At 31.6% G+C, this 18468-nt stretch overlaps 1 protein-coding gene across 1 annotated transcript in view; it reads left to right on the forward strand.

Annotated features, from left to right (window-relative positions):
- The window catches only part of LOC139496256 (synapsin-like), a 103296-nt gene that overhangs the window by 21901 nt on the left and 62927 nt on the right, over nucleotides 1–18468 (forward strand). Inside the window, 3 exon segments of the mRNA XM_071284755.1 lie at nucleotides 3621–3678; nucleotides 13159–13250; nucleotides 17727–17877. Of these exon segments, the coding sequence (XP_071140856.1) occupies nucleotides 3621–3678; nucleotides 13159–13250; nucleotides 17727–17877 (301 nt within the window).

The raw sequence follows: 18468 nt of genomic DNA on the forward strand, positions 1-18468 counted from the left end.
AAAAAATCATCCACCCATAAAAAGAAAACCTCAAGATTAGGTCTTCAATTATCAAAGATATTAAAGATATCAATGAATAATATTTCAGTTGATGCATAGAATACAAAAAGATTGTGCCAGACTAACCCATCAAAAACATGGGGTGAACTCATTTGTAAGGGTCAGCAGATGTTATTCCACTAGTGAAGCCCACCATTTTACTAGCCCACCACTAACCATGCTAACTAGGCAATGTACAATAACAGATTTGTAAATGACTCTTGTTCTAATCTTAAGACATCACCAAATGCACAAACCATCAAATCATATTTTCTTCAACATTACTGAATGTGAGAGTTTGAAATGAAATTTTTTCAGGACAAAAGGTACACAAGACTTTTAAAAAAGATGGAACACAATTACAATACCATAAAATAACCCAATTACAATACTGAAAACTTAATTAATAGCAACAGTCTTACAACTACCGGGATACCTAGGTGCAATATTTTTCTCAAACTTAACATTTATTAAATCATTCTTCTTTTTCCTATTTTGTCATTTCCCTCATCACATAATAAATATTGACATTGCAGTCCATGGGGATTTAGAACTTTCTCTCTCAATCAACTCATCATGGAAGTGTCTTATTATACCATAAAAAGGAATGTCTTTTAAAAGTACTACCTTGTCTTCTGTAGGTCATACGATCAACAAGATATAATTCTAACAATCATATATTAGAACTATAATGGCAAATGCTTAAAAAAAGAAGAAAAACAGAAATAAGGATGAGCTAGTTTTCATAATACAAAAAAATTTCACAAATGACTTCAGTCTTTACATATATTTTTTTGCTTGGAAAATCTAATCAATGGTTTAGTTTTATAAATTGATTGTTTTTAAGGCCTAAAAAGTTATATTGAAACTAATGAATCTACGGAGATCTTTACAATATTGACAGGTTGTGGGAGGTAATCCAGAGTGCATGACAACGGCTGTCAATATAAGGAATGTAAGGACTTTACTAGGGGGATTACTGACGGAATATATAAGTTAACCCTATAATTGGTGTCTTAAAGTAGCGATTGTATTGATTGTAATAGAAAAAAAATTAAGGATGAACCATAATACAAAAAGTGTAACATCAGATATTGCAAAATTGATTTACAGTCTAAACAATCTTTGCTAATTGCTTGATTTAAAACTTTTACATGGAAGTTTGATTTAAAAGAACAGAATATTTCTTATCTTCTGCAGTGTTATGCCTTTAACAGTCCTATCATTAAAAGGGTTAATGCATTTGTATGTGCCTTTCTAGAATCAGGAATCTGTCATTGATTGTATGTAGTTATATCTCAAAGCTAATTTGTTCTTCAGGGAGAGTTGATTGTAGTTGTTTCACAGTCTCTGTTTAATTAATTGAGTATGTCTGTAGTTTCTGGCAATTAAGAGTTTGATACATGGTATATTTATATATAGACAACTATCTATTGCCTATACCAGTAACATTAATGCACTGTCTTCATCAGATGTTGTTAAAAAAGAGCACAGAGTTATACATTTATACTTTTAATGAAGACACACACAAAAAATAGAATGCTCATTGTTTTGATGGGGAATATTCCCTTATGAGGTGAAAGAAATTTTACATGTTTCACTGTGTCCCTATCTCATTTTCAAAGTTTGGTTATTTTGTATGCTTTAATTTTTTGGTGTGAACTTTATTTTTGGTATATATGTTTCAGTTGTCGTGGACCTCAATTTCATGGTTACTGTAATCTCAGCTGTAGTTATTTTGTTAGTTTAATTCATTATGTTTCAGTTGTCTTTGACCTCATTTCCTTATTTTTGGTTATTTTGTAAAAATGGTCTTTATCATGTTAAATTTCACATTTGGCCATAGTTCATCATAAAGTGATGATTCATTTTCTTCTAAAGGTCTATAGGTGTCAGGTAAGGTACACAGACTTTGTTGCTATACTGACATATATATATATATATATGTATATAGGTCATTATTAGTTTGAAATGCCTTATATTTCCCGAACAAATTTTCTTTATTGAATTACAACTATTTATCTATGCAAGAAGACTTTTTTTTAATTTCAGTTAAACTTAGATTCTCGTGAGACTTTAGGGACAATAAACATCTTTCTCAGACTTACATCTGACAGTTTTGTTAGTAAAAAAGGCATAATTAAATCAACAGCAGATTCTCTTAACTGTAATGTCTCTAGACATACAAATCCTCTAGACAGAATTAGCTATTTAGTTTTAAAAACATTTAGGAATTTACCATAAATGCAATTTGTTCTGAAAGATTTGTGTTAAGTTAAATTAATGCAGAAATGTCTGTGTTTGTATTGATTTTGATTTTTTTTTAAAGTTCTAATATATCTTCAATCCTTGTCTGCCATTGCATCCTTAATGAGGGGGGATAGGACCTTTATTGGGACTCCGGGATCGTGTGTTTTTAGCTCGGGATATCGGGATTGACCCTTTCGGGATCCGGGAATTCTTTTTTTCAGATTTCGGGATGCCAGTATGTACTTGATTTAATTTTAGGGCCCCACGATTTCGTGTTTTTAAGCCCGGGATTTTGGGATCAAGACCCCTCCTATCCGGGTCCCTCCACCTTAATGTATGTTTTTTAAATAGGCTTTGCCTTACTGAGTCTTGAAACTCATTTGCATGGTTCAGTGGTCAATGGTAAATTTTCATGATGAGATACCTTTTTCAGATACTTTAACTGACAGTAACTGTCCATTTGACAGATTTCACCTGACCTTGACCTTCATGGTTCATTGATATTGTTAAGTTTCTGTTGTACTTGTATTAAGATGTATGTATGGATGGATTGCGTTTTAACCTCCAGTGGTAAATAAAATACATATTCAGGATGAGAACATATTAATGTGATATGAATATGAACACTTCATTGTAATTGACCAACACTGAGCAAGATTTTTAATGTGCTAGTTTACAAGGTAAGACTGCAGCAGACATGTCAACCTACCTGGACATATTATTCTTACTCTGAGATGACCAGTCTTTTCTGTTACTCCTATATTCTGCATGCGTAGCAAAGAAGCAGCAAGTACCAATTTTAACTGTTTACAAAATTTTGAATTTTTGAAATACTAAGGCTGTTCTACCTCAGGCATAGTTTTTTAAGCTTAGCTGTATTTGGCAAAACTTTTAGGAATTTTGGTCCTCAATGCTCTTCAACTTCGTTCTTTATTTGACATTTTTAACTTGTTTTTGATTCGAGCGTCACTGATGAGTCATTTGTAGACGAAACGCGCGTCTGGCCTATATACAAATTTTAGTCCTGGTATCTATGATGAGTTTTATTTACAGTATTTGGTTCAACAAAAAAAATCACAATTCTCTTCTAACTAGAAATGTTCATGTTATAAAAAATCAGAAAACATATACATGTATGTAGGAAGGTAAAAAATACTTCTGAGCTTTATAAGAAAAAAATATGAAAACACTTGGTGTGACCTGATGATTATTATGCAGGCATGATATTTCAATCTGTGTCATTGGTTGTATGTCTCAGTGATTGTTGCCACACATTCCTCTATCTATTTGTAGGTTTATATGTAAATATCATTCTTCTTTTTTTTTGGCAGGTCAAAATATTTTAGAGGAAGAAAAATTTTTGGTGATTGGGATATAAGAGTTGAACAGGTATTTATAAAAGGGTCATAGTTCAATTATACATGCAACAGGTATTTATAAAAGGGTCATAGTTCAATTATACATGCTATATATACTACACATTAAACATATAGTTCTATTCATGATTGGGATATAAGAGTTGAACAGGTATTTATAAAAGGGTCACAGTTCAATTATACATGCAACAGGTATTTATAAAAGGGTCACAGTTCAATTATACATGCAACAGGTATTTATAAAAGGGTCACAGTTCAATTATACATGCAACAGGTATTTATAAAAGGGTCACAGTTCAATTATACATGCAACAGGTATTTATAAAAGGGTCACAGTTCAATTATACATGCTATATATACTGTACATTAAATATAGTTCTATTCATAAAGCTTTAATTTGGTTGATGGTGTAGCATATTTGAAATGAGGTAGCTTGGTCAAAACATTGATTAGGACCTAGCAATATGAGAAAGTTGTTGACAATCACTGTATAAGGTAAATGTTGTGTCTGAAGGCATTTCTAAATAAATCACAAACATACAAATGAACAAATGTTGTAGGTTTGTCCATTTTATTCTGAAATTCTGGTTGCCTACATAATACAACTTTCAAAAGGTCTTCAAGTTTCTAGACTTGAATGAAATTGTACAATTGTATAGGCATGGACTGAAAACCAACATACAAAAAATGTTACCATTGTACAACTCAACATTTAAAAAGGGATTTTAAAGTTTTTAAGATGTCAATATTACAATGAATCTTTTTTAATCCTGACTTCCAAATTGGATCTTGCAGCCATTGGACAAAAGATTAAACTGTGTTCTGCAATGTTGTAAAAACTTCATTGAAGGGTGGGATTAGGTCTTTATTTTTGCATGAATTTGGATTTGGCTGTGGTCATCAACAATAGACCATTGTCTGAACAATATGCCAAGCATCTCAATTGCACTGTAGAGTGGGGTGCTCATTTTCACCATATCTTTCCATGTTTTCTACAGTTTATGTTCAGGTCTATATGTTTTTGAAGTATACTGATATTTCTATATGAAGATAACTTCAAATGCAAAACATTCCTAAGCTTATAAACATGTTTGTTTGAAAATAATCATCTGTAAAGTTAGATTAAAAGGTGTTTGAAATTTCCTGAAGTTTTGTCAATGACATATTCGCCGTTTTTACACATCTATTTAAAACCAAATAACTGCAGCTTTATATAATATTTATCAAATAAATTTCATTATAGATGAACAGCAGACATCTCAAAGGTGTAAAAAAAACAGAAATTTAGGCCAATCAGTCAAAAAAATGCTAAGAAAAAAATCTTTGAAAATCCTGTTTTTCATTCAGGAAATTGACCAAAATCGTTGTCCGTTTTTCAATCTTTTGCAGTACAGCCGTAATTTTGTTTAAGTTTAAAAAATAATCATATTTGTTATAGAATTATAATTTATCGGCATATTTCTTCCATTTCAGCCATCCTTTGAAGTGTTTACACCTTAAAATCATAAAACGGCGGAATTGTGTCCCCAGTGAATATGAGCCCCCCACTCTTATAAGAAAAGTTGTGTATCAATTTAAAAGAGAATATCAAACTTCTGTCATCATCATCAAATTCCCATATGAACAAGAACAGAAGATACGACTAACTATTCTTCCAGTCAATAACTGCATATTACAAGTCAGACGCTTTGATTGTAAGCAGTTCTAAAAAAGCTAACTTTTAAGTTACTTTTAATGGAAATTGTCATGCAATTGTTAAATAACAATATTCTTCAGTGTTGATGCATTGTATTTTGAAAAAGTTCAAAGTAAAGAGCATAAATAATTTATTTAACAAAGAAAAAGAATTTAATATTTGAAATTTATGATAATATATATATAGTAAGACATATTACAAAAAATATTTATTGTTAGCTTAAATTTGAGCAGCAAATATTTCAATTTGTCAGGATAAGGCATAATTGAAAGAGAGAAATGTTGTATTAATTCATGACAAAAAATTCAAGTAGAAAACGAAAACAAAGGAACTGATTATATTGCTATTCTTCATCAAAGTAGCAGTCCTAAACACTCCAGAGATCTGGCATCAAGGAAAAGATCAACAAGATCAACATTGCACCTATGACTTTTAGAATCATAATTCTTTGCTAGATATAGATATTAGTACTATTTATAAATATTGATGGTGTTAACCAGCTTTAGATAATTACATCTCTCTGATTTCACTTCCATAAACATATAAAAAATGCATGATGAACATTAAATGGAACATTTTAAATCCCACTAGACTGGCTGTTAGATGACTAAATGGTACGTTATTTAATTAAAGTCACAACTCATGTTTTTATTGTTACAAATTGTCAACTCCATTGAGACAAGAAATAGCAGCACATCAGTTGATTTTACTGAGTCATTTTCATTCATTCTGATTGTGTTGTTCAGGATATTGGGTCTTTGTATTTAGGTAAAAACTATCGACATTTTGTCACAAAGTCTGATGAAGAAGATTTTTTTCAATAAAATCTATAATTTAAAATGACATTATACTAGAATGACAGAATTCAATTTGTATGTTTTTAATCTGAGATTCCGATATGCTAGTTCTGTCTGTCTATAGGTCTGACTTTATACCTATATAGTCGCATTATACTTAAGTCTGCTTTTACATTTGGCATGAGGATAAGCTCCTTATCAGTCTGTTACAATAACATTTGAGTTTAGTTTTAGTTCAGCATTTTTTGGCAGTAGTTATAGCCACAGAACGTGTATAGAAAATTGCTTTTATATAGAGGAATAATTCTATTTTACTGATTTTTTTGAAACTTGCTGGATTAGGTTAAACATGGTAGAAAATGACAGTTTTGAAATAGGGTGGAAAAGTTTAATGATTTTTGGATAATTTCATTTATAAAACCAACTGTCAGTATTCTTTTCTTATTTTATTATTTTTGAATCAATAGATTAGGTGTTTGGTATCTTTTCATAATGTTCACATGATAAGAAGTTTGCAAATCAAGTTTGTTATTTTGTTCTGGTAGAGTGGCGCTATTGAGAGGTTGTGGCCTTTGAACATATAAAAATGCTAGAGAAACAATTTTTTCTGCAATTATTTCTGTGTTGCCTGAACCAATTGATTCAATGTTTAGTATATAATAGTCATATCATTAGAACTAAGAAGTAATAGATTAAATAAATGTTTTCATTCTGGTTGAGCAATTTTGTAGGTGTTGGCATCATTGGACATAAAAAAAGAAGTCTGAATCAGCATGTTTTCAGATAAAAATACTTTGGTTCTGGTGATATTTTGTTATGCTTACAGTTATACAAAAACCATCATATTTACCTTAGATAAATATGCTGACTTGAACAATAAAAAGATTGAAATTCCCTTCTTTATCAATTACAACACCCCTATTTATGAAAATACACTAAACCTCCAAAATTTGATAGTTGTCTATAAAGTGTAAATTCATCCTGTGTTCTAGATGGATGGAGGCATTTGTACTGTATATACCATTCCCTTAGAATGTTGTTACATTTATCATTCAATATGTTTGGGACTTGTGGTTCAAGAAATATGGGACATAAAAAGTCATTATCAGTGAAGTTGTAGACAAAAAAGGGAGGTGGGGGATGGGGGTTGGAGGCTTAAAAATTCTTTCTGTAATGCTTCCTTGGATTATAAGGCTTATTTGGTTGAATTAAGAAGGTCAAGTATATCTGTTTCTTATGATGCAGCTGTTTATACAAAATGCAACAAATCCCAAAGCTGAAGAGGAAAATCGACAATCAATGTTTAACATAGCAATAAACTGCGATACTTTTGCAATATATTGAGAATAATACCTGGCAAAATCAGTCATATGCCATATCATCCTGAGATACCAATATCAGCCCGTGGCCCTTTAGGGTGATATGGATTTTGCCATGTTTTATACGCTTTATCATATATTTCAACAGGAGAGTTGCTTTCTGATCTCTAGCTCCTGGGTTACCGTCAGTTCTACTTTTGTCTTGTTTTAAAAGCTTTAAAAGAACTGCTCAATTACTCATCCGAAGCACCTGGGTTACCTTACAATTTGCGTGCTGTTGTTGTAAAAATATTATTGTATTTTTTTGTGTGTTTTGTATGGTATTTAATTGACTTCTTTTTCATAATTGCATTTACATAGTGTGCCAGAAAATATGAAAATTCTATGTTTGTGACGTCATATGCCTAACAATGATGTTTAATAAATTGTGTCGCGCCCGAATGACCGTTCATTTAGGACCCATTTTGCGGAAATATTTCTTGAGAAGCTTGCATAAACTAAAACAAGACTTTATGTAAAAATGAAAAGAAAAAAAATAATTGTAGGGGTGTAATAAAGGAAGTGATAAAGCTTTAAGGGTAGGGGTGTGATAAAGGGTGTGCATCAAAGTTGCGCTATATGGATTAAACAGCAAGCTATTTATCAAATATTCAAAACTTCTGTATTTACTACTAAATATCTGATAAAGTTCAATAAAAGACAGGGTTTTGATTGCTCAGCAGTAATTCCCTCATCTATTTGCAGTATTGATGGATTTTTTTCAGATATTTTGTTTATTCTCTTGGTATTTAATGTTTGTAGATGGAATATATCAAGAAGTTTTAGACTTTAAATTGTTTGCTTTTCATTGACAATAATGTATCACTTCAGTGGTGTGTTTGATAATTATGTGTTTTATAGCATCCATGATTAGATCCTTATATTGACAGTGCTATGTTTATGATAACAGATTTGGGAGACAACTATTATGCAGACTAGTAAAAGTTTCTGTCAATAAATACTTCAGTCAAATTTTTTCTTTCTTGCAGTATCAGATGAAATATAAAAAAGCAATCTTGCTATTTGTATCTGGTCAATGTATGGCCTTCAGCAATGTGAAAAAGCACAGTAATCTGGTACAGCATGACTGTCTATTGTAGAAAGATAGGGAGGAGACAATGAAAAATGTTTAGTCAAAGAAATACCGACAACATCATTGACTTTCAAAAAATCAACAAAATAACTGACAACAAACATTCTTCAAAACATTACACAAAAATAATAGACTGAGCAACACAAACTCCACAAAAAATAGTGAGCTTTATAAGGGCAAGCAGATTCCATTCCCCTAGAGCACCTTACATGGTACCTTGATACAATAGGCAGATCCTTTTCAACTTGCCGCCAATCTTACCCTGCAAACAAAACATTTTTGGGGGTTTATAGTAATTATGGTAATGTCTGTCTGTCTGTCTGTCTATGTGCCTTGTAAATGCAAATCATTCGTACTGCCTTAAATTGTGAAAACAGGATATAGTATTACATGTAATCTAATTCCAATATTTTAAAGGGGAGATAATCAATTTTACTGATTTTAATGCATTGGTTGTATTGCAGAGCAGGGGGCATCCTAATGTGAGTTCACTGAGTTCTAGTTTAGAACCTAATGAAAAGAAAGTAATATAATTCTCCCTTTGGAGCCTCTGGTCCTGTTGATTACTGAGATGTTTTATCTTCTGTCTGTAGATGATGGATCATTCAATTAAGTCCTTTTTATTCATATATTTCTCTTTATTGTATACCATATACATCTGACAGAATGTTGATGTTGTCAAAGTCAGAGAGTTGGTAAAAGAGGTTTATTGTGATTGAAAATTCTGGTCATTCTCTATGTGAAAGGACAGGTTGATTGTTGATAATGGATCATGTGATTAAGGATTCTGCTCCAGTCATAATACATTGATTATTAAAAGTTTTAGTCTCATTTGTTATGAACTGCTCTAGGCAGGACATCAGGGTTATAGGATAGCAATATTGCTATAGCACTAGTATTAGATTTTTTTTAATTTTCTTTAATAACAAGGCTTCTATACTTAAACATGGGCCATTAAAAGTTGTTATGTTATTCAATGCTAGAAAGTTTCAGGCAATAAAATGTGTTGACATTTGGTATTTGTTTGTTTATGGATTATCACAGATTTCTAATGAACTTTATATAAATCACTATATTTGGACCTAATTACAGCTTTGGAATTTTCTCTATTTTCTGCCTACATATAATATAGTAAAGCATAATTCAGATTTCAGTTGGGGACAAATTTACTGCATTATATATCAACAATAATCTATTTTTAGCTCACCTGGCCCAAAGGGCCAAGTGAGATTTTCTCATCACTTGGTGTCCATCGTCCGTCGTCTGTAAACTTTTACAAAAATATTCTCCTCTGAAACTACTGGGCCAAATTTAACCAAACTTGGCCACAATCCTTGGGGTATCTAGGTAAAAAAATGTGTCTGATGACCTGGCCATCCAACAAAGATGGCCACCATGGCTAAAAATAGAACATAGGGGTAAAAGGTAGATTTTGGCTAATATCTCTGAAACCAAAGCATTTAGAGCAAATCTGACATGGGGGGAAGTTATTTATCAGGTCAGGATCTATCTGCCCTGAAATTTTGAGAAAAATTATGACAATCTGTTGTTGGTTTGCTGCCACCGAATTAGTCATTTTAAGAAAATTTTGCAGTTTTTGGTTATTATCTTGAATATTATAAAAGATAGAGATAAACTGTAAATAATGTTCAGCAAAGTAAGATCTACAAATAAGTCAAACATGACAAAAATTGTCAGTTGACCCCTTAAGGAGTTATTGCCCTTTACAGTCAATTTTTAGCCATTTTTCTAAAATTTTAGTAATCTTCTCTGAAACTATTTAGACAAATTTAACCAAACTTGGCCACAATCATCCTTGGGGTATCTAGTTTAAAAAATGTGTCCATTGATCTTGCCAACCAACCAAGATGGCCGCCATGGCTAAAAATAGAACATAGGGGTAAAATGAAGATTTTGGCTTATATCTGTAAAACCAAAGCATTTCAGGAGAATCTGACAATATAATATTGTTGATCAGGTTAAGATCTATCTGCCCTGAAATTTTCAGACAAATGGGACCACCCAATATTGGGTTGCTGCCCCTGAATTAGTCATTTTTAATAAGGAAATTTTGCAGTTTTTTGTAATAATCTTGAATATTATTACAGAAAGAGATAAACTGTTAACAGCAATAATGTTCAGCAAAGTAATATCTACAAATAAGTCAACATGACCAAAATTGTCAGTTGACCAATTAAGGAGTTATTGCCCTTTGTAGTCTATTTTTAACCATTTGTCTAAAATTTTAGTAATCTTGTAAAAAAATCTTCTCCTTTGAAACTATTTAGATGAATTTAACCAAAGTTGGCAACCATCATCTTAAGGGTATGTAGTTTCAATAATGTGTTCAATGACCTTGTCCACGAACCAAGATGGCCGACATGGCTAAAAATAGTACATAGTGGTAAAATGCAATTTTTTGCTAATATCTCTGAATTCAAAGCATGTAAAGCAAATCTCATCCATTTATATATGTTCATTAAGTCCAGATCTAACTGCCCTGAAATTTTCAGACAAATCAGGCAACTCGTTGTTGGGTTCATGCCCCTGAATTGGTAATTTTAAGAAAATTTTCAGTTTTTGGTTTTATTATCTTCAATATTATCTTAGATAAAGATAAACTGTAAACAACAATTATGTGTAGCAAAGTAAGATCTTCAAATAAGTCAACTTGACCAAAACAGTCAACTTGACCAAAACAGTCAATTGACCTCTGAAGGAGTTATTGCTCTTTAAAGTAAATTTTAAACAATTTTCGTAAATTATGTAAATTTTTATTAACTTTCACAAAATATTTTCTTTTGAAACTACTGAGCCAAGTTCATTAAAGATAGATAAAATTGTAAACAGCAAGAATGTTCAGTAAAGTGAGATTGACACATCATCATCACTAAAACACAATTTTATCATGAATTCTATTATCGTCTATAATTTGTGTCCTTTGTTTTATTTGCTGCTTTCACATAGACCAAGGTGAGCGACATCAGCTTTTTAGAGCCTCTAGTTCACAGCTTGAAACAGCTACTGAATCACTGGTTAACTTAACAACATTTATGCTGACTTGACTTTAATTTCCTATGTGATGATAATACCCTCAAATGGCATTAATATACCTAGTCAGCTTTAAGTTAGATCTGTTTGATATCCAACTGTTAAGAACCTGTCTGAATTAGATACCTTGGCACCATAGATTTGACTGGTACAAATCAAACTATAGACTTGGCTGTAATTAACCCATACTTCGACAAGGTTGTTATTGATCCTGACATTACTTCATGGTTTATGTATGTCCTAGGCTAGTATTGACCAGTCAGTAGGGATAGCACTTCAAGTTAATTGATATAAGTTTATTGCATTAAACATGGGGGTACATGATAATAAAAAAAGAAGATTTGTGGTAAATCATTGTGATAAAGTGACAAAAATGATACCTTTAAAGTTATAAACATAAATCAAAAACTGTTTCAATTATCAATGATTAATTTTAGTGCTGTAATATTGATTTTGGACCATGCCTAAAACTTCTCTTTGCTTACTTACTATTCTTCCTTAATCATTTCTTTGTATATTGTCATTCTAAACAGAGCATTTGTCTCTCATGGTCCTACGCAGCTAAGTGTTTACCGTGTCCTCTTTTGGTTATTGTAAATATTTTGTTCAGGTCATTTACCATACAGTTGTAAAATCAACTTGAAACTTAAAAATAGGCATTGTCATTATATAGGAAATTTGTTCATTTTATGCTATATTACAGTTTGACCCCTGTCCTACTGTTCGCTGAACATGGAAATATCACAGGGTGAAATCAGTATATTCTCAGATTAATGTTTTTGGTTCAGGTAGTTGTTCATGAAGATGTGGTCACTTCAGCTTTGTATGCATTGTCTTAACAATGTAAAATCATTAAATTACGGGTTTGATCATGAATTCACGGTACACTAAACATTTAAATGTGCTGTTTAAGCATGTCATGGTGTTTTTTTTTTTAATAAAAACTTTCATACTGCAACACATCAAATATTACTTTGTCTTTTAGTAGAGTTATTATAAACATTGGTTCCAGTAAAAAGTAAAATCACAAAAATACTGAACTTAGAGGAAAATCAATTCAGAAAGTCCTTAATCACATTGCAAAATCAAATAACAAAACACATCAAAAACAAATGGACAAGAACTGTCATATTCCTGACTTGGTACAGGCATTTTCAAATGTAGAAAATGGTGGATTAAACCTGGTTTTATAGCGCTAGCCCTCTCACTTTGATGACAGTCTCATCAAATTCCGTTATATTTACATTGATGCGTTAACTAAACAGACACAATAAATACTCTCTTTTGGTGTTTAACTGAGCTAGGTGTGAAATTTTCCTATACATAAGGTACCTATGGTCAAATTGAGATAGCCTATGGTATGTAATAGAATGTGTCATGTCTTTTGGAAAATGAACAAAAAGTTCTAAGGATTCATATTACATTAGACAGTGTTTCAAATACGATATATTATTAAAGAAATGAATAGTGGGATAATATTTATTTCTCTTTTTTTCAGGCAGAATTTAAAGAAATAAATTTAGCTTCGTATTCTGACACTGGTACAATGGTAGATATACAAGTGACACGGAGTGGAACTAAAGTTGTAAGGTAAGCTACTTATTTATGTGTAGTGGAACTAAAGTTGTAAGGTAAGCTACTTATTTATGTGTAGTGGAACTAAAGTTGTAAGGTAAGCTACTTATTTATGTGTAGTGGAACTAAAGTTGTAAGATAAGCTACTTATTTATGTGTTGTGGAACTTTAAGGTAAGGTACTTATTTATGTGTAGTGGAACGGAATTTAAAAGTGTCACAGTTGTAAGGTAAGGTACTTATTTATGTGAAGTGGAACGCAATTTAAAAGTGTTACAGTTGTAAGAACGTCATATAAAAACATATGAAGTTGACAGAACATTTATAGTTAAGTCACTAAACAATCATGTGTATTGGAACTGATCATTTTTAGTAAAGTCACATACAAACCTGTGTAGTTGAACTGCAATGTCTTTGGAGTCAATATTAAGTTCTTGGTTAAACAGCATACATACACAGGTAGTGTAACTAAAGTTTAATAATTAAGCTACTTTCAGTTTACAATCAACACTCTAGGTACCAAACATGAAGTGTGCACAAAAATCATTAATTGTTGGAAGACATTAGGAAACCTCTTCAACCACCGATGTGGCATAAAGCAATCACTTGATTGACCACTGATGAAGTTCCAGACTTCAGATTATTAAGTATCCTTCAAAATAATTTTTGGAATGTTCCAAGTTTATATTTCATTTCTATAGGGAATTATCAAAATTAATACTTTTTTTTAAGGCAGATTTATAATAATATAGAAAAGCTTGAATGAGAATATAATGTGTTTATATGCAACTAAAACCTTTGTGTAGATGAGTAAACCAGTTTTTGGTGTCTTTATGTTAACTTAGGATGTATATCTTTCCTGATTTAAATATGTTTTAATTTGGTTTTGGTCTTATTGATACATTGAACTTATATATGTTACAGGCATTTTCTAAATTTAGGCATTTTGTAAAATGACTGAATATTCAGGCAATTTGTAAAATGCCTAACCTTGACAGGCATTATACAAAATGACTAAAAATACCTAGTCATTTTGTAAAATGACTGAAATTTTGAAGCAAAATTCTACAAATTGCCTGTTCAGTTTCAGGCAATTTGTAGAAGAAGGTTACCATTGAAAAAGTGGACAAAATCACAATATATTGCAAAGAAAATAACTTATGGTTCATTAGAATTAATTTATTTTCCAAAAACTAGCTGGAAAGAGTGGTATATCAGATGATGTGTACTTTTTTGTGAAACTACATAAAGTACATTCTCACTCTGTATTTCAGATACCAGTAGTATATTTGTGATTATTTTGTCAAAATGACAGAAGGACACATTGTTCTGTCAATAGAACAAAATTTACAATAGAAATTTTAGAAATTCTGGGTTAAAAAAAAGTAAATTAAAATAAAACATAGGAATATATCAGAGAAAATGTTTTATTTTTGACTGATTGTTTGTTGTTTGCTTTCAGTCGCAAATATATTTTAGATATAGGAAGATGTGGTGTGAGTGCCAATGAGACAACTCTCCATCCAAATAACAATTTAAAAAAAAGTAAACCATTATAGGTCAATGTACGGCCTTCAACACGGAGCCTTGGCTCACACCGAACAACAAGCTATAAAGCCCCAAAATTACTAGTGTAAAACCATTAAAACGGGAAAACCAACGGTCTAATGCTTTTTTAGACAAGAACAAATTGGTTATAATCCATATGGGTTAGTTCTGTAGGGGATTGACTCGAATAAAGGACAGACACTTGCAATTGCAATGAAGGATATGGACAGAAAATTCCACCAGCAGAACAGTCATAAATAAAAATAAAGAAAATGAAAAATTCTTAACGTGAAAACAGTATATCATTTTACTAACATATGACAATATTTAATATCCCTAAATAATGAGAATTTTAATGTTATACACCCACATCTAAACAGATTTCCCTGTGCAATATGGGTTTTGCCATACAAGGCTGTGTTTTGATGTGATGCAAAGATATGGTTGGTTGTGTCGTCGGATACAGTTTTCAATCAAGATAGCCTATTGGAAATTGTGGCTAGGTTTACATTTATTTGTGAAAAAGATTACAAATTTTTTTAAAAAATGTTGAAAATTTACCATAAAGAGCAATAACTCCATACGGTGTCAATTGACAATTGCTTATTGCGAATATGTGATGAGTCAATCAGATTTTACAGCAAACAATTATGTATTTACAAAAGTTCAGGACAAATATTGTGTAACAGTTCTGTCATCAAACATTTTGAGAAATGATAAATAATTGTCGAGTTTTTTGGAATAATTCAGTAAAATTTGTTCTTGATTTTTTAAACTCTTCTTTTTTCATTCAGTAATAATTATCATAAATAAAACCGTTCTGGTGTTCAAAGCTTTCATTTGTTTTTATTTTTGATATTTCTTTCTTTAAAATAATTTCAGGCATTTTGTAAAATGCCTTGCAACTTTTCCAGGTATTTTGTAAAATGCCTAGCAAAATTAGTCATTATGTAAAATGACTGAATCTTGCAGGCATTTTATAGATTGCCTAAAATTTTCAGGCATTTTACAAAATGCCTAAATTTAGAAAATGCCTGTAACATATACAGTCAGTGGTCAAAAGTGAGTTCTCACTCAAAAAAATCTATCATTTCAACTAAAATGGACATTTTTCGAAAAAATATTACAAAGTGACTTTTTGAGCAATTTTTATAAAATACATACCGTAAAATGTAGAAATATCTGAAGTTTTTTTGTTTATTTGGCCATAGTTGTGGTGACAAATGTTTTTCATTATCTGATGAGTTAAACAAAAATGCAAATTTTTACGATTTTAATTTGGTTAGATTACATAACAAACTTTGCCAGAAATATTTTACTTTATTTTCATCTCATCAAAAAATTAAAATAAGCCTGAATAATATCAAGGCCAAATAAACAATGAAACTTCAAGCATGTCTACATCTTATGGTATTTATTTTATATAAATCAGTTGTGTAGTTATTTGGTAAAATATTTTTTTGAAAAGTATTTAGTTGAAATGATTGGACATTTTTCGAGTCAGAACTCACTTTTGTTCACTGACTGTATATATATATAACAATAACATCTTCATGCCTTATATATCATGTACTGTAGTACGCCGCTAGATTAAAACTGACGTGGAAAGGTAACACATGCCCACCGAAAGCTCTTTTATTGAGAGCCCAGGTGGTCGTGTGGTCTAGCGGGACGGCTGCAGTGCAGGCGATTTGGTGTCACGATATCACAGTAGCATGGGTTCGAATCCCGGCGAGGGAAGAACCTAAAATTTGCGAAAGCAAATTTACAGATCTAACATTGTTGGGTTGATGTTTAGACGAGTTGTATATACATTATGTACACAGCCATGTATCACCATCATTGATGGCGATCCGATGGATACATCTGTTGTAGGGTTGTCACTGACTCAGACGTACTTATGAATATAATTATTTTCTGTGACTGTATCTTACATTAATTTGTAGGATCCTTTACTATAGATAATTTAGCTGATCTGTAACAATAACATCTTCATGCCTTATATATCATGTACTGTAGTACGCCGCTAGATTAAAACTGACGTGGAAAGGTAACACATGCCCACCGAAAGCTCTTTTATTGAGAGCCCAGGTGGTCGTGTGGTCTAGCGGGACGGCTGCAGTGCAGGCGATTTGGTGTCACGATATCACAGTAGCATGGGTTCGAATCCCGGCGAGGGAAGAACCTAAAATTTGCGAAAGCAAATTTACAGATCTAACATTGTTGGGTTGATGTTTAGACGAGTTGTATATACATTATGTACACAGCCATGTATCACCATCATTGATGGCGATCCGATGGATACATCTGTTGTAGGGTTGTCACTGACTCAGACGTACTTATGAATATAATTATTTTCTGTGACTGTATCTTACATTAATTTGTAGGATCCTTTACTATAGATAATTTAGCTGATCTGTAACAATAACATCTTCATGCCTTATATATCATGTACTGTAGTACGCCGCTAGATTAAAACTGACGTGGAAAGGTAACACATGCCCACCGAAAGCTCTTTTATTGAGAGCCCAGGTGGTCATGTGGTCTAGCGGGACGGCTGCAGTGCAGGCGATTTGGTGTCACGATATCACAGTAGCATGGGTTCGAATCCCGGCGAGGGAAGAACCTAAAATTTGCGAAAGCAAATTTACAGATCTAACATTGTTGGGTTGATGTTTAGACGAGTTATATATATATATATATATATATATATATATATATATATATATAAACAAGTCTAAATTGAAAACTACGTTCAAACCTATGATTGCGTTGGATAAAAACCGCAATTTTTATACGTGTGCATGTAAAACAAATTTCGTTGTAGAAGGGTCTAAAAACAGCACAAACAACATTTTCCAAAAGACCAAAAAAGTGAAAAAGTATACCGGTATTTATATATGCAACACATCATCCTATATTTAATTCTGTATTTTATTTTCAGGTCATTTAAACCAGATTTTTTATTAATTCGACAGTATGTACGAGATGCCTCGGAAGACTGGAGAAGTATTTTAATAGGTTTCCAGTATGGTGATATACCAAGTATCAACTCATTACATTCTATATATAACTTCCAAGACCGACCATGGGTGGTAAACATTTACTTATTATGTTTTTATACTGTGACAATGGATCTTTTCATTTGTTGATTGTCCCCTCAAAGCACATAAAGGGGGGCATACAAATATTTGGTATCTGTCTGTCCATCCTTTTTCCCCAGATTTTTATGAAATTTACATGCTAGGTTTATATCAGCAATGTCTTGGAGAAATTTGAAAATCAGTTCCAATCAACTATTTTATGCCCCTTGAAAAAATAGATATGTAAAATTTCATTGTTAACATTCTCAAGCCTACATTTTTTGTAGGATTGTTTTGAAATTTATATCAAAGGTTTAAATGAACAATGTGGTATCAAGTTCCTCAATTGTTTTTAAGGGAGTTATGTCCCTTGGAAATGTAAATTATTATAGGAAATTAAAGAGTTAATATTCTTAAGTGAACAATTCTTTTAGGAAACCTATTTCAATAGTTTCTATAAACAATGTATCAAATATTTTCAAAAATCAGTGCAAATTATTTATTCTTGAAGGAGTTATGCCCCTTTGAAATGTAATTATATGAAAATTGCTTTTAAGGGGGTTCGCGGGTCTAAATCATTTATATAGGATTTCTCTATATTTT

This window comes from Mytilus edulis, chromosome 1, assembly GCF_963676685.1.
Source record: "Mytilus edulis chromosome 1, xbMytEdul2.2, whole genome shotgun sequence".
Classification (NCBI taxonomy): domain Eukaryota; kingdom Metazoa; phylum Mollusca; class Bivalvia; order Mytilida; family Mytilidae; genus Mytilus; species Mytilus edulis.